The sequence below is a fragment of the Pholcus phalangioides genome, unplaced genomic scaffold (assembly GCF_987345545.1).
Source record: "Pholcus phalangioides strain wild (caught in Gottingen) unplaced genomic scaffold, Ppha-v1.0 ptg000008l_1, whole genome shotgun sequence".
NCBI lineage: Eukaryota > Metazoa > Arthropoda > Arachnida > Araneae > Pholcidae > Pholcus > Pholcus phalangioides.
In genome coordinates this window covers 42,196,390-42,223,462 of record NW_028301601.1, presented here as the reverse complement: position 1 = coordinate 42,223,462, position 27,073 = coordinate 42,196,390, and the positions used below count along the sequence as shown (strand labels likewise).

Below are 27,073 nucleotides of genomic sequence, written 5' to 3'. Positions count from 1 at the left end.
CCGCATCATCCAGTGTCTGCACGTACCATTCGACGCCGTTTACAGCACAGAGGTCTGTCCGCAAGACGTCCATTGCTTCGTCTACCCTTGACGCAGAACCACAGATGTCTCCGCCGCCAATGGTGCGATGAAAGAAGGATGTGGACGGCACAATGGAATGAAATTGTCTTTACTGACGAGTCACGCTTCTGTCTGCAACACCACGATGGTCGGATTCGAGTCTGGAGACACCGTGGAGAGAGAATGCTGAACAGCTGCGTTATGCACCGCCACACTGGTCCTGCACCGGGTATTATGGTATCGGGCGGTATTGGATATCACTCTCGCACTCCTCTAGTACGCATTGCCGGTACTTGAAAAAGCCAGCGCTACATCTCCGAGATGTTGGAGCCAGTTGTCCTTCCTTACCTTCAGGGCTTGCCCACAGCCATATTTCAACAGGATAATGCGCGACCACACGTGGCACGCATTGTCCAAAGGTTCTTCGTCAATCGCCAGATTGAACTGCTTCCCTGGCCAGCTCGCTCTCCGAATCTTTCGCCGATAGAAAACATGTGGTCCATGGTTGCTCAACGATTGACCCAGATTACATCCCCAGCTGCCACACCAGATCAACTTTGGCAACGCGTGGAAGCTGCTTGGTCTGCTGTACCCCAAGAACACATCCAAAGTCTCTTAGAATTAATGCCGAGGCGTGTGGCAGCGGTGATCTCCAACAATGGCGGCTACTCTGGCTACTGATTTTGGCAGGAACCACACTTCACAGAAGTCTATAAATTTAATCATTTGATGCTTGGTCAACATGTTATCTACAAAATAAATATTGCTGCGATATCTCTTGTCTTTCTTGGTGTTGCAATTTGGGTGGCCAGCAGTGTATAGAATGTTCTTTTTTACAGCAATATTTGTTTTCATAACAAAGTAGACGAAATCCACGACTTTCAAACAAAAATCTCACACAATAAAATATTATAAATTATTTATGAAATGTTATACTTCAAGTCATTGAATATAATTTGAGATCAATTATATTTGGAAAATTTAACTTTGAATTGAATTTTCCATTTCAAAAATTGGAACATGCACTTTTGGGAATGACCCATTTCCCTGTATATTTTCAACATCATATCTAAAGACCTACGAATGTCTTAGTTTGACAAACATTCAAGTGCAGAAGTGAATAAAACGAAAAATTCCCAGAGTCAAAATTCATGTCATTCTACAACATAGGCATACACAGAATTTTCTCAAGGAGGGGTTTACGTTTTTTCCTGCAAAATAACACCATAATCTCGGCTTGAGGGGCGGTTAGAACCCCCTCTTTGCGTACGCTAATGTTCTACAATTATAAAAAGAAGTTTTGAGTAATATATTTCTAGCTTTCCAAGTCAGCTATTTGAGAAACTTTATACTATAACTTTGACAAAGTAGCAGTATCATATGAATTATGATCTGAAATTGAACTTTGAAAGTCAAAAACAAATTGCACATGAGAAACAAAACACAGACCAAAGAAAACCTTCAAATTTTATTAATACTATTTGAAACTCTAAATAGTGTAGAATCGCTAAATATAATATCATCATCAATTCATTATACTTGATAGCCTAGTAAGCTTCCTTTCCCAATGCATTCACCAGCGAAAAACCAAAACATAATTTCGGCTGTCACAAGTGTATTCAACCACGCTTCCTAAAAATATACAAAATATGATTTCGCAAGAAATAAAATGCGATAAAAATTTAATCACTGAATATAATACCATAAAAAAATATATATAATAATAAGTTTCAAAATACATTTCAGAAAATTTGCTCAATCCTAAGACTGACTGGGATATTCATGCTCTTAAGATTTCAGACAGAACAATGCTTCAGAATGAAAACATTTTACAAAGTACCTCAGAAAATGGATTCACCAAAAAAAAAAAAAAAAAAAAAAAAAAAAAAAAAAAAAAAAAAAAAAAAAACACACACACACACACACACACACACACAGTAAAAAATTAGAACACAGACAAACAAAAAAGAGCAAACAAAGAATAAATAAAACGATGAGGTCTTTCTCAAGGGAGAACACCCCACATTGTCCTAAAAGAAAAAATATTTTTGATGATGGTAAATCAAAGATAGGCATTATTTTACCATCCGTTCCCGAGACATTTTTTGCAAAACAAGCTATGGGAGTCTAAAATATAAGAAAAAGCCATAACTGAGAAATGCAAAAAAATTAAAATTACTAGAAAAACATGAAAAAAAAATATCAGCTACACAAAATTTACGAACACTACCAAATAATGTATTCCATTAAAGCTTACTATAATAGAAAATTAAAAATCCTATCTGAAATCCATATTTTAAATGTGACACTTCCACAAAAGGTGAATTTCTGGAAGGATTTTTAATTTTGTAGCCTCGTATATAGGGTTGAAACTACTATATTCATTTTCAAGAAGGCACTATAAATTTACATCGTGGGGGGAAAATCCGGCTTACAACAAAACATACACCGCGTGGACGACATCACAACAACTTCCTCGTTCGACTACCCTCGTACACGACTGCCACGAGAGCGAATCTCGGGCGCGCAACCTATATTCACGAATACGGTCGGCCTTGACCGTCACAGACTCCCCCTCTGGTTTCATGAAACCGTCTCGGTATGAAACCAGGAAGAGTCTGCAAACGTAAACAATACGGTGCATATAAACAATCAAAAAGCAGGAAAATCCACTGTAATTGTATGGATCTCACAAGGGTCTTCAGGTGCATTTGGTAACCGGGGCAACATGTCAGCAAGTACATTTACCCTACGTGGAATGTAATCTATTTTCAGATTATGAGCCTGTATGAGCAAAGCCCACCTAGCAAGTCTACCAGATGGCGACTTCAGGCTCATTAGCCACTTTAGGGGCTGGTGATCCGAAGCAATATGGATCTCAGCGCCTTCTACGTATCCTCTGAACTTATCCAATGCCCACACAACTGCCAATGCTTCCCTCTCAGTAGTAGAGTAGTTCTTTTTTGCAGCATTCAACAATCTACTTGCGTATTTGATAGGATGTTCTTCCTGGGCTTCTCCTTGCAGTAAGACAGCACCTAGTGCATAGGAGCTGGCATCTGCGCGGATAACGAACGGCTTAGTTTCATCAGCTTGTTTCAGTGCTGGAAAAGTCAGTTTTTGAGGGTCTCGAAGGATTGTTCTTCAGTTGTCGATTTCCAAGTAGCTTTCTTCTTTGTGAGGTTACTCAAAGGTCTTGACATGTCCGCAAAATTTGGAATAAAACGACGATACCAAGAGCAAGACTGTAGAAACGACTGTACTTGTTTAACATTCTTTGGAGCTGGCAAGAACAGCTGATATTTTGTCGTGATCAATCTCGATTCCTTTTGAAGTTATCCAGTGACCCAAATACTTTATTCTAGAACACACAAAATTGCATTTGGCTCGATTAGCCGCGAGCTTAAAGGATTTAAGCCGCTCAAAGACCGCTCAAACACAGATTTCAAATCACTGAGATGATTATCGAATGTTGATGATAAAACAATGATATCGTCCAAATACGCGAGGATGTCAACACCCTGCAGCCCTCGACGAAAATTATCAATGAGTCGTTGGAATGTCGCCGGGGCGTTTCGAAATCCAAAAGGCATGCGTAAAAACGGTACGTCCCAAACGGGCACACGAATGCTGTTTTATCTCGATCCGGTGGGAACACACCAACCTGATGATATCCAGACTTCCTGGGGACATTCGGTAAGGAGGGACAGCTGTTGGCGGACTATTTCCAGTGTTGATATGATGTTGAACGAATGGAGTAGGCTCTCCCCCTGGTTTGAAGACATCCTGACGTTCGCTTAGCAGGGCGTTAAGTTCACGCTTTTGTTCAGGAGTCAAATCTCGTCCCTCATCAGCACGCAATCGGTATGGATGCATGAGGTCCAGTGATTCTGATACTGCACATTCAGCCGCTGGAACCTGTGGGAATGAAAATTGATGATGGGGAGTGTCACTGAAAAACCAACATTTCCTCTTCACATCCACAGCGATGCCTGCTACCGTCAAGAAGTCCAATCCCAGCAATGATCGGTTACCCTTTGCTTCTGGTAACACCAAAAAGGTAGTATTGACAGATCGATTTCTAACGCGTACAGATATTTCCATTTCATAGACTGAGTACCATCAGCCAGAGAAATAATAGTGGTGGTTCATAGGAATGTTTTTTCTCAGGAAAAGCTTGTATAATAGTTCTTCCGCAATCGATCGCGTAGCACCTGTGGCATATCAGTCCTCGACCTTCACATACTTCAATTTTCATCAGTGGCAGCGATACCCGAACCTCTGTGGATCGACAACTGTACAAAATAGCGTTGTTTGGAGATTTCGCAGCTGTCGCAGTCGATGGAGAGCAATTTGGACATTTTGCTTTGATGAACCCTGGCATACGACATCCATAGCAAACGATAGACGATCCGTCATGAAAAGGTATGGATTTTTAAGGTTGCACAGTTTGACGAACTTGTTCCGGTTTATTCGAAAAATTGTTTCGGTTGAAAACACTTCTGATATTGTTATAGGCATCCAGGGGCTGTACTACCTGCTCATGCTTATTCTCATCCGATCCGAATTATAAGCATCGGTTCATAAGCATGACGTTAAGAATAATCCGAAAAACGATACCAAGGAATTATTCGTAGGCTCACTCCTTAACGTCACGTGACGTGAAAGAGGGAAAATCGAAGAAATCGCTTCCTACACAGGGAAAAGCGATTTTTCCCTTTGGCCGATCGACCACTGACCAATCAAAATTAAGCTTGGGGTATACAACTACTACTATACATTTACTGAATTTTTTGTTCAGCGACGGTGGCAACGCAATTCCTTTTTAATACACGTGCAGAACATTTGTGTTGTTTTCTTTCCACATTCTTTAACGTCAAAAATGGAAGGTTTTAGCGGGCTATCGGCTAGATATTTTTTTTTCTGTTTTAATGGGGAGGATGGAAAATAAGAGTATATGAACAGTTATTTCTATAATTAAAATATATTTTTCAGCGTGTAAACATTATTCAGAAAGATATTTCAGCATTCTAATTAATTTATTGAAGTTCTTTTTAAGCCGTACTTCATAAGGAACTACCAAAATCACATTGGGATAATAATGTATTGCCCTCCATTGCCTATTTTGATGGACGTGGGTGATTATTACTTTGCTTCATTTATTTTATATATATATGCATATAATTTTAGGATAATATAATTATATCATCGAGAAATATACCGTGAAAAAAAAATCTCGAAAAAATATAGTTGCAGAGGGAATTATCGTTATATCGAGTATCGTTGTAGCGAGGTTTCACTGTATACTACACTTGGATTTCTAATTGAATCCGTCCAATCAATTGTAAAAAGCCGACGAAATTGCAGTTTTCTTTCAAGAAAAAACACCACTTAAGTCATCGTAATAAATTTCCAAGTCCAAGAAATAAATTTTTCATTTTTCGTATTTTCCACTCGCGATGGCGAGTGGAAAATACGATCATCCGATGCTTAAGAAGTGGGTCTCCCCTATCCTTATCGTCATCCGAATATTCGGAGAAATACGATGCTTGTTTCCGAAGGGAGAATGCCGCTAGTACGGAAATTTCCCTTTCATGCTTATATTGTCATAATCGGCGGAGATACGGATCGGATTCCCGATAAGCATGAAGAGATAGTACAGCCCCAGTTTATCGGCAAGAACAGTGGGTGAGATTACTTCTGTCCACTCATTCATTAGATGCTCTTTGCATTCAGGAGGGACTTTCTTTTTCATCTGGTCGGTGATGATCAAGTCCTTTAACCCACGGAACGTCGTGATGTTCGATTCAGTTAACCAGTTCTCGAAGAATAACCCGAGCTCGAAATAGTAATCACGCCAACTACTGTCTTTCGATTTCTTGTGAGTAGCAAACAGTTGACGGAATTTTTCAGCAGATAATTGGAAACGTTTCAGGAGGACCCCTGTTGATAATCAGATGCTTTATCTTCAGGTTCGTGTGCGATGTTAACACTACTCGGCAGGACTGTGATGAGGTGGGATACCCAAAATTCTTCAGGGACCTCCGTCAAATTGAGTTGCCGTTCAGCGAGAGATAGAAACAAGGATATGCATAGCTGCCAACTTTTGAAAATGAAAATTCGGGAGATTTTCGCGCAAACCCGTATTTTATGCTAAAACCACTCCCTAATAAATACAATAGGGATTTTTCCAAATAAAATAGGGATTTTCCAAACATAAAAGATAAAGCTTAGGGAATAAAATCCCTACTCAAAAACTGAAGTCAAATTATATTGGGATTTTACACACATGGAAGTTGAACCCTTGGGAATAAAATTCCTACGCAAAAAACAAGTGAAATCGGATGCCAAAACTTCAATGATGTAAAAATAAATATTGTGTTCAATCAGAAACGCTGTGAACAAACATTCTGCGCGAATGACCCCAAAATCATCGGAAAAAGAAGGAAAACACCGTCAATTTTTGAAGAACACTGACTTTTTGTGACACTTGCTTGATGGTTTTTTTTTCACTCCACGACTGATGATGGCAGTCTTTCCATGATCGATGTTTATGTCCGTAACACAACTTGTACAAAAAGGAAAAGTCGGCCCTCTTCTGGAACGTTTGATGAAAGGAAATTCATCGGAATAAGTATCTTTAAAATTGATTAAATATGTTTTTGCTTATCATTATTCATGCTGATAAAAACTGTTTTTTCGGGTTCGAAGACCGTCGTCCGTTTGAGTTAGTTCTCAACGTTTCCCCAACATTAGTGGTTGGCATCATCAGGAGAATTGATAAACTGGATTAAAGTCAAGTTTTCCGGAGTCTCAGGTTGTATTTATGCACATAAGTGGCTTGAACTACACTATTGTTTTGCGATTGGTCAGTTGATTCTATGGCTGGCAGCGTATTGTAAACATTTTTATTTAGAAGACACCAACGAATAAGGCAAATACACAAAAAATAATGAAAGTCCTAATGCATTTCAACACCAATGGGTGCCGTCTTCAGAGGAAAAATTTAACCACTAGTTTCGCAGAATGAGTCATTCTGACCACGACGTTTGAAGTGAACAGACGTACTTCTTCCGCTGAGCAACCGAGCGTGAAGATTTGGTATTGAACCCAAATGGGAAACTCGGTCAGCGAAACTAGTGGTTAAATTTTTCCTCTGAAGACGGCACCCATTGGTGTTGAAATGCATTAGGACTTTCATTATTTTTTGTGTATTTGCCTTATTCGTTGGTGTCTTCTAAATATTCTTGGGCAAAGTGGATCAACTCTTCTATTGTAAACAGTTGTTATGCTGGTAGAACCTGATTGGCCGAGAGATGTGGAGTTATCTGATTGGCTGTTGTCGTCATTCTGTTGCTGGATCTTGAAGGGGAAGGTTCTTGTTCTTCTGAGAGCTGGTGTCCAGGATCTGCTCAATTTCAAAGTTTCTTCTCTTCTATTATAGCTGTTTTTGTGCTTGTATATTTCAATAGCCTCTCTGTAGATTCGTGGGAAGAAGTGGTCAACATTAGCTATTACCTGTGTTTTGCTGAACTGTACACTGTGGTTGTCGTAAATATGTTGTCGTCAACTATTATTCATGCTGTTATATCGCACGTACGTAACTTCAACAAAAGAAATTTTGACCATATGCGCGTCACTATAATCTTCAATTATTATCCAGGGGGTCTATTACGCTCACGTCGTTATACAACGAGGTCGTTAGTGACGTCACGCCCTTAACGCAAATTCTCAGCGAGCCTCATAACGCAAATCTCAGCGAGCCTCATAACGCAAATCTCAGCGAGCCTCATAACGCAAATCTCAGCGAGCCTCATAACGCAAATCTCAGCGACCATCGTCAAAAACTTGATTTTTTCTCAGCAACCCGCGGTATGTCGTTATCTATTTTACGAAAAACTCCCTGGTCCGAGAGTTGCGTTAGCTCCGAAAGAGATGGACCAATCGGATAATTTTCTCCGCTGCTGATAATCATCATCACTATCAACGAGTGCTGCAGCACGTGCGTTATTATTATTTTATTTACTCGTGTGCGTTGGTTGTCCCTAATTTTCTAAGCTACATTTTTTTTTAATTCATCCGGATTCTTTTTACTTTCATCAAATATTTGAGAAAAAGGTAGGTTATACACGCACGATATTGGCGCGGGGAAATTTTCTAAATTATTACGTTTAAAAAATGATTTTCTATTGAAGTTCAATGATATGAATTTGCAAAACGACTATCAAAAATATCATCATCATATATTACCATGTTTTTAACACATTTATCTACCGATATCTTTGATATTAAGTCGAAATCAAGAACAAGTAACCTTTTATTTACATCATCAATTAGACAATTGGTTTCCTTGTGTCACACATGAGAATGAAGTGCCACTAAATTTACACTGTTGTTGACATCTTTTTTATACTCCGATCAGAAAATGCACTCAAGGATTAGAAAAAATTTATTTGTTGATTAATAAAATTTACTTTGATTTTTTATAGTGTACTTAGAGTGTGCGCAGAGTATAGTGTGTGTAATAGTGTTTACTGCATTACGCTTCTGTGTACTGCACAGAAAGTAGCAATACTTAATTGATATCACAAAATATGAATGTTATTAAACGAATTAAGAAGGGGAAAATCTGGAGACGTTTAAATATATATTGACGTCGATTTTGAACGAGGTGTAAAAAAAATATTGAGCGAATTTCAAAATGTCTTGAAAACATCGCGATAGAGAGATTTGCCAGTTAAATAATATTCTTATATTGAGATGAGTTTAAGATTAGAATAAAGGCATTTAAATGCAAGATTAAAAAAAAAACCGTTTTGTAGAGTGATTTATGTTTGTACCGAGTATAATAATTTATAACGATTTACCACTATGAATAATTTTTTCCAATCAGTATGTGTACAGATAACATTTTAAACGATAATGCTGTCTCTAAATCATGTTACTAAATTAAGGAACGTAATTCATAGAATTATTATTCATTATAATGAACGACTTGATAAATTAATAATGAATGAAGAATTTCTAGTTTTAACTAATTTGTCTCCGTTGCTCTCACCATGGAAAAATGTACGCGCGAGCGGCCATATTTATTTCCGTAACGCGAACATAAGGAGTGGTCTCCGGTTCTCGTTAGTTAACGTTTCACGTAGCGATGATGATAACGAAAATCGCTAGTAACGATGTGAGAAAAATCAACCTTTAGCGATGGTGACGTAAATCTATCCCACAATGCACCGCAAACACGTTTGAAACGCGGGCATAACGACATGAGCGTAATAGACCCCCCAGGACTATTGGCTGCTAAGCCATTTCCCTGCACGATAAGACAAACAACTTTCTTGTTACCATCAGAGGGTTTGTAAAACTTCCTTAAAAAGGGAATTTCCCCATTTACGACGCGTGACGTTATTTCGAAAGGGAAAACAAAGAGGCTTCATGCACCACAAGAAATTCCTTAGGGATTGTTTTCATAAGCGGGGTTTTTTTTAATGAAGTAGGGAATTTTCAGGGACAATTAGGGATTTTTGTGATTTTCGTAAAAATTCGGGAGATTTAAGAACTTTTCGGGAGATCGAGCGATGAAGCTAAAATTCGGGAGACTTGGCAGCTATGGGATATGTCATCCTTTTGAACGTCGAAAACAAATCTAAGTTCTGGTGACAATGACACAGAGCTGGTACTGTTATAAGCGACTTCCGTTTGAAGTTTGAGTTTTTCAAGTTCGAATTGCATTTCCAACTTTCGGATTTCGATTTTCTTTTCCGCTTGAAGCGTGCTTGTTCCCTTTGATCTTAGCGTCCGAAATTCTCTCATCGATGACAGTTAGCAGGAATTCTTTCATAAAGTCCTCATCATAATCGTCGTGGTTGACTATTGCAGATTTTATCTGAACGCCTGTCATGTCGGTTGACACTGCTACTCCCAATGCTTGACCTAGAACGATTGCTTCTTTCTTTTTGCTAAATACGCCATATCACACTATATACACTGGTGAAATAAATTAAGAGAATTTTCATATTTTATCGAATTTCATGAAAAGAACTGAATGTAAAACCACTGCTTCTAGACAAAAATGCAAATCTTGCACGTCAAATACGCAAGCGTACACGTGTGTGTAGGCGGAGCCAGTAGAAAAACAGGCTTTATAAGCGCTCGACGATTTTCTAGAGAGTGAGGATATTCGCCGGATGGATTGGCCAGCCAGATCTCCAGACCTTAACCCTAAAGAGGATATCTGGGACGCTCTGGGGAGGGCAATTGCAACTCGCAACCCCCCTCCGGGAACCATCCAGGGAATGAAAACAGCGTTGCTGAACGAGTGGGACCAATTGCCACAGGAAGTGATAAACTGCCTTAAGGCCCGTTTACACAAGGCAAGCGCTTTAGTGGGCAACTTAATTTTAACTTACCGATTCTTCTTGAAAGTGTCCACACGATGAATGGCAAGTAGGCGCTCATTGGATAATTTTTACGGAGGTGAGCGCAGTTAGCGCATGCGCGCTTCAGTCTACTCAAATCCACGGAGAGAGACAGACGCACAACGCGCGGGAGTATAATAGTAATAATTTTTTATTTATCTGGCATTCAGAGAGGTGCTTTTTTTAAAGCTCATAGCTTTCGTAACGATGGATGAATATGATCAGGTAGAACTTAAGAATACTGTGATCAGAGCCACATTATATGATATTTTTTTTAAAGAATATAAATTTATTCACTTAAATAAATTTATTCAATAAAAAAGGGGAAACTTTTTTCTCACTTGCGCGAGAGCAACACACTGAGCAAGAAGTAGGTCACGCAAGGGAAACAATTCGCTTGTCCCCTTTTTTCGCCTCTGCCACCCACGTAAGGGGGGCGAGAGATGACGCCACAGGCGTAAAAAGAATACACAACATATTATAAACTTATGTAAGTCATCGAGAAGAAATATAAGATTTCTCTATTTCTCCTCCAAGTTCTAAATATCGATTATATGATATTTTAATCGAAGTTAAAGAGGAGATAAATTATGAATTATGGAAGCCGAAAATACGGGAGAAGATTCTTGGCATTCGTAGGAAATTCTAAGGGTTAAAAATTAAATAATAAAAATTCATTAAACAAAAATTATTTCCAAATTTTCGAATTCATTATTATTTTTTAATTTAATCTATAGAGATGACATCTTTATGTTAAATATTTGATCATGTATTTTTACAACAGATGGCAGCAAATTAGTTCTGGACGAGAGAAATATTCGAAACCCCCCTCCAGTTTTTAATATATAAATCCTCCCCACCCGATATATATTTTTGAATCTTCAATTTTTTTCCACTCCTGACATCATGTCGACAGAATATTCCATAGCTTTTTCCAACATCGAATAATTTTTAGCTTGTTTGTTAAGGTAATTTTCATTTCTATAGCTCAACAAACATTCATGGCGAAGATATTTTTCAACAAACTTGAAGGTTGTGTCCTCTGGCCACCTCACCATCCAATATTTCCGCGGAATTCTAGCGAAACTTCAGGAGACGACGGAGTATGAACAGATTCACGCTTGAGATCAAAATAAACCCCTCCGTGAGAGAGCCAAAAGACCCCTCCAGCGCGGCAGGTCACGCCTACTGGCGCATGCGCATAGGTCTACTTAACCGGAAAAAATAGAACCGTTCTTATCTGACTTACCAACTAAATCACTTCTGCACTTGCCAACTAAAGCCGTGTAAACGGCCCTTATCGTCTGCATACATTGTATCGTACTTGGCAACTAAAAATTAAGTTACCAACTAAAGCACTTGCCTCGTGTAAACGGGCCTTTATTTCAAGTATGAAATCACGCTGCGAGACCTGCATATCTGTAAGAGGGGACCATACCCCCTATTAACCCATTTTTTTGTTTATTCTGCAACCGCTGTTTCATACCTTCAGACTCCAACGAGTGTTACGCATGATCATGCGAGTGTACTACAATTATTGAATAGTTATTTGTTTTGTATTGTATCAATGTACGTACATATCAAATTTCATTAAAATCAGTACAGTAGTTCTAGAGATAATCGACCAAGTCTGCAAATTCTCTTAATTTCTTACACCAGTGTTTAAACCAATGTTTCAATAACAATAAAAAAAAATTACACTTTTGAGAATCGTGGAGCGATATAAAAAAAAAACGAACATTAAACACACATTTTCACACATAACGAACACTTTAGCAACCACAGATAATTCTTTGCTGTCTCTCCTCATATATATTACATTCTTTTTTGGAGTCTTATAAAGTGAAGAGCTTGTGAACTTTCTTCGACAAGGCACAGCAAATTTCGAGACGTAAGGTTTTTAAGAATGACGCACCTTTGAGACCACTTTCAAAAGCACAATGCAAAATGTGTAAATTACAAGATCCGACGTAAATAAGGCAAGGTGAACCAGATAGTTTTACTGCGTTGCTCATCATTTTTTTAATTTTTCTGTTTTGTTCACATTTTACTGTTCAATGCCAGTGTAATCATTTTTGACAAATGAAGCAATTCTATTTCTAACTCTTTGCTGAGCACATTGCAAATATCGTTTATGCCTCTTCATGCCTTTAAAAATACAGAAGACAACTGAATGCTATTGGGTAACATCAGAATCACCAAACCTAGAATAGGCCTAGGTATCCAACTGCTTTCAAATGCAAACTGTTATTTCACCTATTTGCACCATAATTTTGAATGATGAAAGTTGCTGTCCAAGACCATGAAGTAATAAATACAAAATTATTTTTCCATACAGACAAAAGTTTTTAATGACTACTATACTTGAACCCTCAAACTAAGAAAATGAAAAATTTATCAATCAAATGGTCCACATACACACCCCCCCCCCCCTTTCCAAATCACCTTAAAAATTATACAATTTCTGCTTTGGCAGAATCATTAATTGCATTCTCCAACATTTTTAATATTTGGCAATATATCAATAATTTCCTGCTCAATTGAAATCAATTACACAAATTTTGTCGATAGGATTTGGTAGAAAAGTAGGACAAAACCGAGAAAGTAGGACAAAAAAAAGGACATTTTACCAAAAAGTAGGACGAGTGGGAGCCCTGAGAAATGAATATATATTTTTTTCTTTTTTAAGGACACTAAGTATTTCGATTTCCCCCCCCCCCCCCACCTTTTGAACTTAAAGTTATCCATCTGTTTCAGCTTCCAAAAATGCTTTAAAGCTATGGAATTCCTTTGATGTACTTTATGGGCCCATAATTAATTTTAAAACCACCTAAACTATATGAATTTATGCAGATGAATATTAAAAGAGAATTCGAAGACATTAATTTTCACGCTTGAGAAGATATAAATAAAAAGTAGAAATCAATGTTATTGCATGAATATCCAACTCAAAAGTAGGTCCGGATAATTACTTTACGTTTAATTTTCTAGGCTTCGTATCTCTAAATGAACTTCAATATTCAAACAATCGAGAATTCAATACAATTTTTTAAATTATTGATGTGACAGAAAACCCCACCAAATTTCAGCACTTCTACAGTAAAATCGGCAATTTTAACACTGATTTCTATGAGGATCACTCTTTTCCTGACCCTCAAAGCAATGCTGATGATGATTATGACATCTATTCAAAAACCCTCATTACTGAGAGTATTGAAAATGTGGCAAACCATTATAAAGGCATAAACTATTATACATATACTGGCAGCGTTAAAGAAGTGACAAACCGTTGTAAAGGCATATACACGTCTGAAACGCATTGCTAGGGAACCACAGTAACTAAAGTAAACGTTCGGAAAGTGATTGTTGAGGCCCAAAAACCATTGTTGCCCAGCAGTTTTTTGCCTGTTTGGGGCATTTGCCCTGCTCTGACGAAATTTTAAAGTAGCTAGTATGTATGCAAAATTTGGCGACGATTGATCTAAAATTGTAGATTTGTATAGAGAACACACACACACAGACAGAAAATCAATTTTATGTATATAGATGTATTAAATCTTTTGATATACTGTACAGTACAATCAGAGGTGCAGACATGAAAACATTGAGGGGACTGAAACTTGCTGGTTGTCCCGTATATTCGTGACTCGAGCACGTATGCAGGAGACGGAAGGTGTAGTGCATTGTTTTTTCAAAAATTATTTGGGGGAAGGGGGGCTCAAACGGCCTCAACCCCAAGGTTCCAGCACCTATGAGTACAATATAATATGTCATTTGCATTAAACAATGTATCTAAAATTGGCCTGTACAATTTTGTTTTATAAACTTGTTCAAATCACTGGTGGAGAAAGATTTAAAGTTTGGGGTCCTTCAGATGATCCCCCCCCCCCAAATAAGATATATAAATGTGAAAGTATGTATGTGTGTTCTTTATACAAATCTACAGTTTTAGGCAGATCGTCGCCAGATTTTACATATATACCAAAGAGGACCGGGATTGAACTGTAGGCTACTTTAAAATTTCTTCAGAGCTGGGCAAATGCCCAAAATGGCAAAAAACTGTCTGCAACAATGGTTTTGAGGATTCAACAATAACTTTTGGAATGTTTTACTTTGGTTACTGTGGTTTCCAACAATGAATAGACGTGTATATATGCCTTTACAATGGTTTGTCACACCTTTAATTCTGTTATTATAACAGTTAATTTTTTTATAACGGTTTGTAACTTTTCCAATCCTCCCAGTAATTGAAGGAAACCCGGGAAGAGCGCCGGGTATTTCTGCTAGCCTATATACAAGGTGTCCTGCAAGTGCTAATGCAACCTTTATCTCATCAACCGCCCATCGTAGAGGTATAGTTTCAATTTAAAAAATGCTTAAAAGGCGTTTGAATAATATTTGCTGCACAAGCTGGACATATGACGTCACTAACAACAGAGAACAACTACGACGACAAAACTGGGAATAAAAATGTTCAACGCCAGCTGATGAACTCAATGCTTGCCTCAAATTATCAACACTCTGGCATTAAGTTAAAAAATTATCATTATCCACTAACATGCGAGTTCAACTGCAAAATGACTCAGCACTGCTATCATTTTCACGTCAGTTGATCAAACTTGGCAATGAGACCCAAGCACTGGACTGATTACGTTCCCAAATGGATTTTGCCAGTTGTTAAATTCAGTTCAAGAACTTGCAGTAAAAGTCTTTCCAAACATTCAACAATATCACTGAAACCATGAGTGGCTTTGCGAGAGAGCGATTCTGGCATCGAAAAATGACAATGTGAACAAGATCGACGAAAAAATCCTAAAAATTATTCCGTGAGACTCCACATCTTACAAATCGGTTGACACTGCCACAGACTCAGTGCAGACAGTTCTGAATCCTGCAGAATTTCTGAATTTCAGGTGTGCAAATACACAACTTGACCCTCAAAGTCAGAGCACCTATCATGCTTTTAAGAAATTTGGAGACACAGAGACTGCAAGGGCACCAGACTTTGCATGAAGAAATTGCACAATTACATCATTGAAGCAACGATTCTTTTTCTGCCAAAGGAGAGGACGTCTTCATTCCACATATCCCAATTATCACTGAAGAAATGCCATTCGCTTTCAAGCGATTACAGTTCCCGATTCGTTTAGCTTTTGCCATGACAATCAACAAAGCGCAAGGGCAGTCGTTAGCAGTGGAAGGCATCAACCTACTTGAGCCCTGTTTTTCACCCGGAAAGTTCACGTATTTTTTCTCCTGTTTAACAAATATATATATACATAAAACAGACTACAACAGACAAAATGCCTAACGAGGTGGCTGAAATGTATATATATCTGTTCACAGATATATATACATTTCAGATTGACTCTTAATATAGTACCCGGAGCACAAAAATTCAAGCACCTATCACTTTCAGTATCAAAAATAGATGGTAGCAAGTCAAACATGAAACATGCATACCTTATATATGACACGTTTAAAAAGAAATACGATAAACATGTTGGGGTAAATCGAGAAGCTATCCATTCTTAGAATAAGACAACCATAAGTATTCTTTATGGGCATTGTATAATATTTTATCATGTGTATATATTGTTTGTAATTTGTGTTAATTGCATTTTTAATTGGGTTGCTGTATTTTTGAAACATATGACAACCATATTTTTATGGGCATCTTTTTATCAGCCACCTCGTTGGGCATTTTGCCTGTTGTGGCGTTGTATTTGTATTTGTATAATAAATTTGCTAAGGTCACAAAAACGTATGTATACACATAACACTTTCCAAGGCATGTCAATTAGAAATTCCTCAGAACTATATCATTGATCATGATAATTTTTGTCGCACCACGGTCATTTTCTGCACACAAGGGCTAATTAGACCGGGACCTACAATTTATTGCCAATTCCAAACAGCAGGCTTGTTTTTTATACTCATCGAGAGGTTGGTGCGCTAACCCCTCTATGGGACCTATATTTATCACTTGTATATGTGGTTTAGTAGTACTAGCAGTTTGTTGGCAAATTGTCTTAGATGACAACTAACATGTTATTTTATTCCATCACACTGCTGATACATTGAAATATGTTTGGTACTATTATTTATATATTTTGGTACTTTGTTATCTACTATTCAAAATGCTTATTAGGTTCTTGACCATTTACTGAAATGAGAGTCGCAAAATTAATACATTACATGCCTGTTGAAGACAAAAATCGGTGCTCATGAAATGTACTTATGGATTAAACCATAGATTTCGCAGGTAAGTTGAATCTTTTTCATTTTTATCTTTGGAATTTTTTGACATGAACAAAAGTTCGATACTCAAAACTATCATACAATTCACCCTTTTCATTTCAGGTAAAAATGTTGAATGCAATGACACAAGTTATGGCCTACCAGTGTAAATCCAGAAATTGTTCATTTTTTGAGCAACAACTCTATTAATCAGCACCTATATGTATATTCATACACAGCCCCAATCATATATATATATATGAAATATTGTTCACACATTTATCTAATAAATTTATCCATGATAGTAAGCAGTAAATGAGTTTTTGTTTTCTTTGTGATTATAATTAGAAAAAATGTTTATGAATGTTACATTTTTATACTACAATAAATCTAGAATCAGTTGCATAGAAAACAAGAACATTTAAATAGCTCAGTGGAATGAAGTGTTGATTTTTATTTATCTGAACCAGAGTTATATAATTTAATGTTTTGATTAAATGCAGCTGAAATCACAAAACGAATAACGTTCCCATTAATAATGCCTTATTTTGGTCTACTCGTCAAAATTTTCTGTCCAAAACATTTTCCTGCTTACAAAGTTTTCTCATGAGTGTTTCTTGAAAAACAAGTGGAATTCACTGAATTTGATAACTTATGTTGTCAAAAAAAAAACATTACGTGAAATTAAAGTAAATAAAGCAATCGTTGCCACAAATGTTGAAGAAATATTGATTTTTAATATTTAGTAGTAGTTGTAAACTTTTTGCTTTACGTTGATTGGTTGAATAGTGAACTGAACAGTAGAAAAGAACGAATGAACCGAAAGACTGTTTTTTCCCTCTGCAACCCGTCACATGATCAATGCAAAGGAGAGAGGGCCACTTAAGGAGCATGTTCCTTACGATAGTTCCTTATATAACGACAAGCGCGGAACGGGCATTATAAAGGAAAGTGGGATTTTTCACATGTACATATAACTGCTTAGTGGCGACACCTAGTAGACAATAAATTTGCTTACTTTAACCATTCTATTTGGTGACAATTACCGATTTTTCTCACTTGAAATCGATTCCCCATATTTTTCCTGAGATAACGTGGTCAACCTGAAATTGCAAGGACTGGAAGCATTTTTAATAACCTTCCACATAGGTCGTTTTTTTAGGGATTTTCCATTTAAACATAGCTCAATTTGATTACTTTTAGGGATTTTTCTATGAACATATGAAAAATCTGAAGAATTAGATTTCTGACTGGAAGATTTTAATAAGGCTGAAAAATCAGAAGCATTGGAACCTATGCCTTCAGTATATTTTTTAACTCATGTCATATGTTTCAGTTCTTCAGAGGACATCTAATAATATCGTGTTGGGCATCACCCTAATTACTGAAAGTGTACAATTCGGTATTGCTACTTTTTGTGCAATACACCAAAGTGTATTTTGATACACCCCTTTACAGGAACAATGCACATCCAGCTGAATTTCTTTTATCAGCTAATCAATTAAAATATTTTGCAGAGAATAAATAGTCAAAAACACATTTTTTGGTGATACTGAAAACGTCAATTTAGAAAAGTTGCCAACAGTGGCATAAATTTGATGACACGCAATAATTTTGACTGCAGATTTAACTCTATAATGCCCAGATCGCCCGAAGTCGGCCGAGTAGGTTAATGCCCATAACCGCCTCAAGTCGGCCCAGCTAGGGGGTATGGGTATGTTTTGGTGGGCTTTTGTCACCAACGGGGAAGAAGATGAAAGCTCTTGTCAGAGACGGGAACGGAAAAGACAACTGCAACGCCCTATCAATGGGATTTTAAAAGCTGATGTACTAGAATGTTCCTTGAGAATGGACTAAGGGTACTCAATGCATTTTACAAAGAAATAATACTGCGAGGAAAGAAATGTTTTCAGTATAGACAAATTATCTCCCAAAAATCCATTGAAATGAAGGGGTGAACGTCAATGCAAAGGGTGGCATGAATAGAAACTCATGGAGAAAGGGTGGGGAGAGGGAAAGTGGCCGAAATTTGGACGAGTCCACTTCGAACACAAAAAACTTGGTATTTTCACGACCCTCCCAGGTTTTCTATCTGGGCGTTAAAGAGTTAAAGATAATTCCTCTACAAAGATATTTTTCTTGGTTCAGTATCATTATGTATATCGAGGTCTCCCTGTATCCTATGCAGAACTTGAAATACCAAATCACCTGATCAATTCCTCAATATGTGATCTGTTCTCTTTATAGCAAGTACTATACATGATCTTTCATCACATTTCTTTTATATTCCCTCACTGTTATTCTACTGAATCTCTGAAGAAATTGCCCTCAAAGCCAAAACTTCCACATCTTTTACCTATCCAGTAAAGGCAATAGACTATATTTGTCTAGTTTACCCTGTCACCCCGGGAACAAATTTTTAAACTGTCTCGCCAGCTAGCAGCAGCCATGACAGGCTTACAATGGTACAATTATTCATTCATTACACTTCACTCACTATGAGTTGAGAAACTCAGTTTAAAAAAAATCATTGCAGATGGCAACACTACACATAACAAGCATTACACAGAAACAAACTTCACGGAAGGTTCACTATACATACACACACATTCCAATGTATACCAATTTGTTAGGAGTTCCGCAGAGGAATATGGACGAAGAGCGTGTCTGGTGTAGTAGTAACAACCATATAGCATTAGCCTTTGCCATCCTATTTACAACTGTTTCCAACCTGATAGTATCATACATAAACAGGAAATCTGATTGATCCAAAAAGGTATTTATGCTGATGTATAAAGATTATAAGATTATACACAAAAAAAAAAAAAAAAATACCAGCTCTGAATGCACTAAGAAAAAAAAAATGCACAAAAACTTGTTTTTTTTACACTTATCCACAAGGAAGTGGCCGCTGACTACATAAGAGATGTCAGCGGAATAGGAGTCGTTTTTGTATTATGCCTACACAGACTATTGTCTGTTCTGAGGAAAACTGGCCACGAAAGAGGGTGGCCACCTAGGGGAGTTTCAGTGTAAAAGTAAACATTAAATCCCATGCAAATATGAGAAGATTGATTGAAACACAATGGAAAAGAAAAAATGCTCACTCGAACAGAAAGTTCTCGCCATTTACCACTTTTGGCAGACCTAATTAAGTGGCGGAATCCAGCCATCACTTCTGGTAATTCTGAAGCTTTTGGAGGTACTAGCTCTACCTTAGCATATTTCATAAATGTGACAAGTTTTGGTTTCGCAGCTTCTCCAGTTCCTAAAAACAGGGAATATTTATTTTTAATCACTAACATGACTTTTTGAAACTAGCGAGTCAAATTTTAAAAAAATAGATCATTTACTAAAATTTTACATTTTAGGTAGAATAAATATGAAATATCCATATAAACCCTCTTAGGGACCATTCAAGTATTACGTAAGCAGATTTTTAGCCATTTTTGACCCCCCCCCCCCCCCCGTATGAGCAAAATTTTGTCGGCAGTTTAGAATATTTCATATCTTCAAAAAGGGTGGTTGATGACATAAGCAACCTTCAAACCCCCCCCCCCCCGTCATCAAATCCGAAACTCCTCCCCCTCTCAATGCTGACGTGATAATTAAATGACCCCTTAGTGATTGCATGCAAGATAACAATGCAGTAGACATGAAAGTTCCTATGAAACTGATTTGAAAACAAATCTTATGTTTTCAAGATTATCCATACTAAAGCATTTTACATCCAAGTGTTTTTCATGTTGCCATAGTACAGTGTAATTTTGATTTAAATCTGTTCTACATAGGCCTATATTTATTTACATTAAAAAAAATTACTAGTCATAAAACCATCTAAAACAAGGCATTTAATCAATTCTGTAAACCCTCAATAACAATAAAGTAAATAATACAATAACATCATAAAGTATACAGTATAAGTTACATAGCCGCTGCGGTGGTCGAGTGGTTATAGCGACGGACTCGCGATGTGAGGATCCGGGTTCGAACCCCACAGTGGTGGTCGGCTGAAGTTGGTTTTCTGTGGTTCCCAACTTCAAGGCGCAAATGCGAGCCGATCTCCCCGTTAAAAAGTCTCGCCAAAGAGAGCAACAGGCCTACAACGTTACAAATATTCAATCATTACACTTCACTCACAATTTGAAGTATATATGCAGCACTGAAATATCAAACACAACACTAGCTACACACTCAGACTGTTAGGTGCACTCACTTTGTCCCAGACTCTGCCACGAAGCTGGGCTGGAGAGATCTCGGCAACGAGATAAGTCCGGTGGTAGAGACCCTGGCGTTCATTCATTCAGTATAAGTTACATACAATAGTGCCTCTTCAGCCAACATTGCGTGCAACAGCAAGAGCTGTTAGAGATCCATCAGTTGGTCTGTGTTCAATTTCTGTTTATATCCCTTCACTAGTTATTGAACGTTGTTTATTCAGTTTCAGTCACACGGTCTTCTCCAAGAACAAAATTTCTTTGACAACTGCTAGCTCTCGTTTACAAGTTAACCCCTCAAAATTATGTTCAATACTACAATACAATTGGCCCACAGTTCTCTACAAGCAGAAATGAAGGTTCTTTTGGTGATCCTATCCCAGGCTTTATCAATGATCTTGAAGCAGTACATGTGGAAATGGTTTTTTTCCAAATTTTTCCTAAGGTAAAGTTTGTTCCATACTACCCACAATCTGCACGTGGGTGAAAGCAAAGAAGCATTAACGGGATGGCTCAAGAAAACATCTATCAGCAGAGATGCCATTGATGTGCTCTAATGCGTCAAATAGCCGGAATTTCGGAAAAGGACGCATAAAAATTTTATTCAAGTGTCTTTCGGGATGCGTTCTCTCCTAGTTCTAAGGGAAAAAAAAAAGAGAAAAATCTCCCAACTTTTTTCCCTTTTCTTTTTACCATGCATCATCATGATTGTGCGACCTTGACAAACTGGTTTTACTACTTTGTACACTGCACTACAGCGGTTCTCGACATTTTCTGACTCACGGAGCCCTATTCAGTGTATAATTTCTATGGCGGAGCCCGGTTTAACTTGAGCTTTTTTTAGTATATTATTTATATGGTGGTACCCTTTTAGGCCTCTTTTTTTGTTTGTTTATCAAATTTATTGATTTATTTTATTATCCTTGAATAGGGCCGCAGAGCCCCTGGGAAGTGCACACGGAGCCCCAAGGGCTCCACAGAGCATCGGTTGAGAACCATTGCTGTACTGTATTGATATACACGTGGGTTGTTGAAGAATAAGATGAGGGATATCTGGTTGATTCTCCCTGAATGAGGGGCAGTGTACAGAAGTTTCAAATTTCAGATTTTTTATTACCCTGCGGATTTTCTCCTTATGGTTACATACTGGAAATTACGATACTTTCACGGCTATCGGCCGGCATTCAAAGGCTGCGTCTATTCGACGTAAATTTGTCTTGTTACTACAATATTGCGAATGCACATTTTTTAAAAAAATCATAAAGGATTGGAACAGCCGTTCAAACTGTAAAACTTTCCCGATATCATGGAAAAAAAACCACATCTAACAGCTGGACCTTGAATATCCACAGTTTTGTCACCTAGCTGCTATGTGGTAGTCACCGTTTCTCATCGCTAAAATCACGGGTGTGTAAACAGAATTGGCTTTTGGGGGGGGGGGGGCACAAGAATCTAATTTTTCACAGATAGTATAAAAGAAATTATTTTATTCCAATATTTTAATTCTCTACAAAAATATTTTTAATTTTTGATCTCCGGATAGGGAAGGGGGAAGGAGAGGAACAAATTTTGCTTTTGGTGAAAATCCGTGTTTGGAACTTGCAATTGTGCAATGGTAATCGGCTGAAAATGTGATTTTCTAAAGATTTCAAATTTTGAGTTGGCTGTTCCTTTGAAAAAAAACTTCTGGTTGCCATGGCGATCACACAGACCAACAACACAAATATGCATACATTAAACTTCAGATGCAAGCATTACCAGTTTGGAGGATAGATGCAGGACTGCAACTGGGAGGGGGGAGGGACAGGCGGGCCTAGTGTCCTGGGCTCTGGACTATAGGGGGCACCAAATTCACCCTTTATAACTGCTTCTTCTACATTACATGGGTGTGCCAAAATGTATACTTGCCCTGTTTGAGGAACTATCTAGTTGAGGCGCTAAATTGATGGCACCACCTACTGAACACAAAACACTCTAAATGCTGGGCACACACACATAAGCACACTGTTAAGTTTCTCGAAGACAAATCTGACATAGCTCCCATATTCTGAGTTCCTGTGTCTGAGAGAGAACAGAGATATTGAAAGCGATATGATTTTTTTTAACGAAATGTAAAATCAATCAGAAGGGATTATTCTTCATACTTATTGTTAGGACCACGAAAATAAGTTGTACTAAGTGGAAGACCATTATAAATGTGAATGCCATGGCGATCACACAGACCAACAACACAAATATGCATACATTAAACTTCAGATGCAAGCATTACCAGTTTGGAGGATAGATGCAGGACTGCAACTGGGAGGGGGGAGGGACAGGCGGGCCTAGTGTCCTGGGCTCTGGACTATAGGGGGCACCAAATTCACCCTTTATAACTGCTTCTTCTACATTACATGGGTGTGCCAAAATGTATACTTGCCCTGTTTGAGGAACTATCTAGTTGAGGCGCTAAATTGATGGCACCACCTACTGAACACAAAACACTCTAAATGCTGGGCACACACACATAAGCACACTGTTAAGTTTCTCGAAGACAAATCTGACATAGCTCCCATATTCTGAGTTCCTGTGTCTGAGAGAGAACAGAGATATTGAAAGCGATATGATTTTTTTTAACGAAATGTAAAATCAATCAGAAGGGATTATTCTTCATACTTATTGTTAGGACCACGAAAATAAGTTGTACTAAGTGGAAGACCATTATAAATGTGAATGGGAGAAACATTATAAGCGGGATCAAGTGTATATTTGTTTTAGATTTATTACATGTGCGGAATTCCATACATTAAAATAAGTTTTTCCTACTAGTAGACAATGAAAGTAAATGAACCTTTTGATAGAACATGTTTTTAGAAATGCATTTTATACTTGATTCACAGATACCTTCTTCTCTTACCCGGAACATGACCCACCACTCAGTCTCAACGAAGAAATGTAAGCAGACCTGGGACACGCTGGAAGAAAATTCATAGAGATACCAGTGAATTATGGGGGGAGGGGGCATAATCTTTTTCAAGATAAAATATTTTTGAGAGGGACTCACTTTCACTCAAAAAGGACCCAGATTTTTCAAATAACCAGGGTCCCGGGACCCAGGTAAATTAAGAGTCCAGTGGCATCTCTGCAACTTCAACGGTAAACTGTGTTTTGGTTTAAATAGGTCACTTTCCTCAGAATCGTTGGATATAGATAAGTTCTCAGTGGTTGATGAACTAGTTTCCGCCATTTCTTCTTGAGATGACTTCAAATGGGATACCATTTTATTTTCCTTTGTTCATTGTTTTTCAATTTCTTCGTTGTTAGGACATCTACTCGACCAATGGCCATCTTGCGTGTACTTCTTTGATCTTGCAAGAAATCTCGCTCTAAATTTGGGACCTTTCTCAACTTGTCACACTTGCAGCCTTCAAAATCACATTTGCATGCTGCAATGTTGAACAATTTTCGTGCTTCGCACTGAAAAAATTTCAAGTTCAACTTGAAAGTTTGAGAATCTTTCCTTGCTTTCATATTTTTCTGAAGATTCTTCTATTTACAGTAAAAGTCTTTGAAAATTTTGCATATCCATTGGTGAGAAACCGTAGGAATTGAAGCAGTTTTCCAAATAATTTCTATCTTTGGCATGATAATTTCAAGAATGTCTGCAATAGCTGGATCTTTTCATTATTGTTGTGCCTTCGTATTGCGTTGAATCAGCAAATAACAAAGCTTAACATCGCCATAGGTGGGCGAGACCTGAGAATCAAACTCTTTAGGATTTCCTAAAATGTCACAATAAAAGACCATTATAAATGGGAGAAACATAAGCAGGATCAACTGTATATTTGTTTTAGATTTATTACATGTGCGGAATTCCATACATTAAAATAAGTTTTTCCTACTAGTAGACAATGAAAGTAAATGAACCTTTCAACCCTGAAGTAAAGACCTGGGACATGCTGCAAGAAAATTCATAGAGATACCAGTGAATTATGGGGGGGGGGGGGGAGCAGGACAATCTTTTTCAAGATAAATTATTTTTGAGAAGGACCCACTTTCACTCAAAAAGGACCCAGATTTTTCAATAGAGTCCAGTGACATCTCTGTATCAGGGCAGGACCTATTTTCGGTGCCCCCCCCCCCACTTTTTTGAACGAAAAAGCTTTTTTTGCCTGGAACAGCTTTGGTATAAAGGACACGCCAACTTGGCAATTTTTTTTCTGACGATAAGTCGCCCGCGCCGGCACACTGTGCTGTTGCCTCTGCTGGGTTGTCATTGTTGTAGAATATTCTTTCTGCTAAAAAAAATACAGCCAGATGGCACTGGAGGTTGTTTTCCGTTGTTCCTATCGCGTCTTTTGAAACTTCCAACTGCCATTCTGTCATTCACGCTCCGTGCATTTGAATTAGGCTATATTTTGTCATCAGGTAAGGTTGTATCTTTCTTTTTTTGACCATGCCTTCCGTTTACAGCGTCGTTCAAAAATATCAGGGCATCATTTCCAAAAAATATTTCTGATGGTTTCATCTGGGTCTGCATGGCTAGTAAGTGCATAGCCAAAAAATCGATCAGGTTTGGGTGAAGTAAATTGAATACTCCTGAGATTTCCCTGCTCTGCTACGAGATACTGCAAGGTCAAAACACTGCCAGGATAGCTCAGGAATATTCTTTTTCCTTCAGCACCTTAGCGGTGCTGGCGTCAATTTATCAATGAGATAATTCTTGATCACTTTGAGCGTCATTCTGAGAAAATAGACGGGGTAAGTAAGACCGTTGCGGTCGATGAGGCTAAATTTTGGAAGAGGAAATAAAATCACGGTCGCAGGGTGGAGGGTCAGTGGGTTTTTGGTGGGATAGAGACAGACAGGGAGATAGTTTTTGATAGCTGATTATCGAGATATGGACAGAAAAGGGAACAACGATTCATTCCGATTGCTGGAAGGCATAAAAGCGTTTAGATGAAAAAGGATACACCCATTTGACAGTCAACCAGTGTTGAATTCAAGAACTCTGAAACAGGGTGTCACACGAATACCATAGAGAGCACTTGGCGACACGTCAAGAGCACACTGCCGGAATAAAATAGGCAAGCAGATTCCAAATTTTATTTGCCACAATTTATGTTCCGGCAGACATGCGCAGCTAAAAATATTGAAGTTTTCAATGCTTCTTTGGTAATAGTTAGGGAAGTCAAATGGGATTTCAAAACCATTTAGAGGAATGTAGGCTTATTTGTAAATTATTTATAATCCAGAGCATATTTATTTATAATCCCAAGCTTAGTTATCTTTGTGATATTCTTCATTATTTGAATGGGTTTTTATTAGTTTTCCATGCTGGGGATTTTTTTTTTCGGCGCCCGTAAAGTGTCTAACCGCCTTGGATCGGGTCGTTAGCCATGTTTGGCACCGAAAATCGCTAACCTGTCTCTTATACCAAAAAGCTGTTCCGCAGTTTCTTTTTTTTTCACCTTTGAAGCTGCACCTCATAAAATTCAATTCAGTGAGAAAGTATTTAATAATAATAATAATAAAAAGTGAAAATAAAAAAAAAAATATATATATTTTTTTTTTTTTTTTTTTTTATTATTTCTTACGTTAATCAGAAGAGAAAATCAATATAAAGTTACATTTTTCGATAAGATTGTATTTGGTTGGTGAATTACCTCCTCCAACTCTTCCTGCATTTTCTCTTACGACACACAACATCCGAATTGAAGTTTATTTTTTGAGTACAACGAACACGGAGGGAACTGCAATAACCGAAAAAAAACATAATAATAGCGGAAGGGAAAGGAAGTTCGTAAAATAGAGCAGATTTTAACATTACATCTTTGGCATGCGATTCCAGACAGAGAACCAATTCGTAAAGGAGCGTGTTCCTAAATTGGAGGTTCATGAAATCGAAAGTTTCTTGTACGATGGGCCCATCAAACCTAAATTCACGGTTGAGTAGCCCCCAAAGGCCACTTGACTACTCTTGGCGAAAAAAATGAAAATATATTTAAGTACCTTTTATCATGACCGGTAACTTCGTTGCAAAAGCTGACAGAACTTTAGCCATGATGAGTGACTGATACAAGTGAAAAACAATTCAGCAGTCCTAAGTCAAGGGCAGGGATCAAAGCTAGAGATGGGTGATCCGCTCATGAACCG

At 37.8% G+C, this 27,073-nt stretch overlaps 1 protein-coding gene across 1 annotated transcript; it reads right to left on the bottom strand.

The window, feature by feature from the left end:
- Window positions 1-1,513: 1,513 nt before the first annotated feature.
- On the bottom strand, window positions 1,514-27,073 carry ATPsynG (ATP synthase, subunit G). The gene is made up of 3 exons (XM_089234669.1): window positions 26,930-27,073; window positions 19,829-19,989; window positions 1,514-1,692 (listed from the first exon to the last, which is right to left on the bottom strand). The coding sequence occupies exons 1-3, from the start codon at window positions 26,979-26,981 to the stop codon at window positions 1,594-1,596; spliced, it is 312 nt and encodes a 103-aa protein (XP_089090795.1). The 5' UTR covers window positions 26,982-27,073; the 3' UTR covers window positions 1,514-1,593.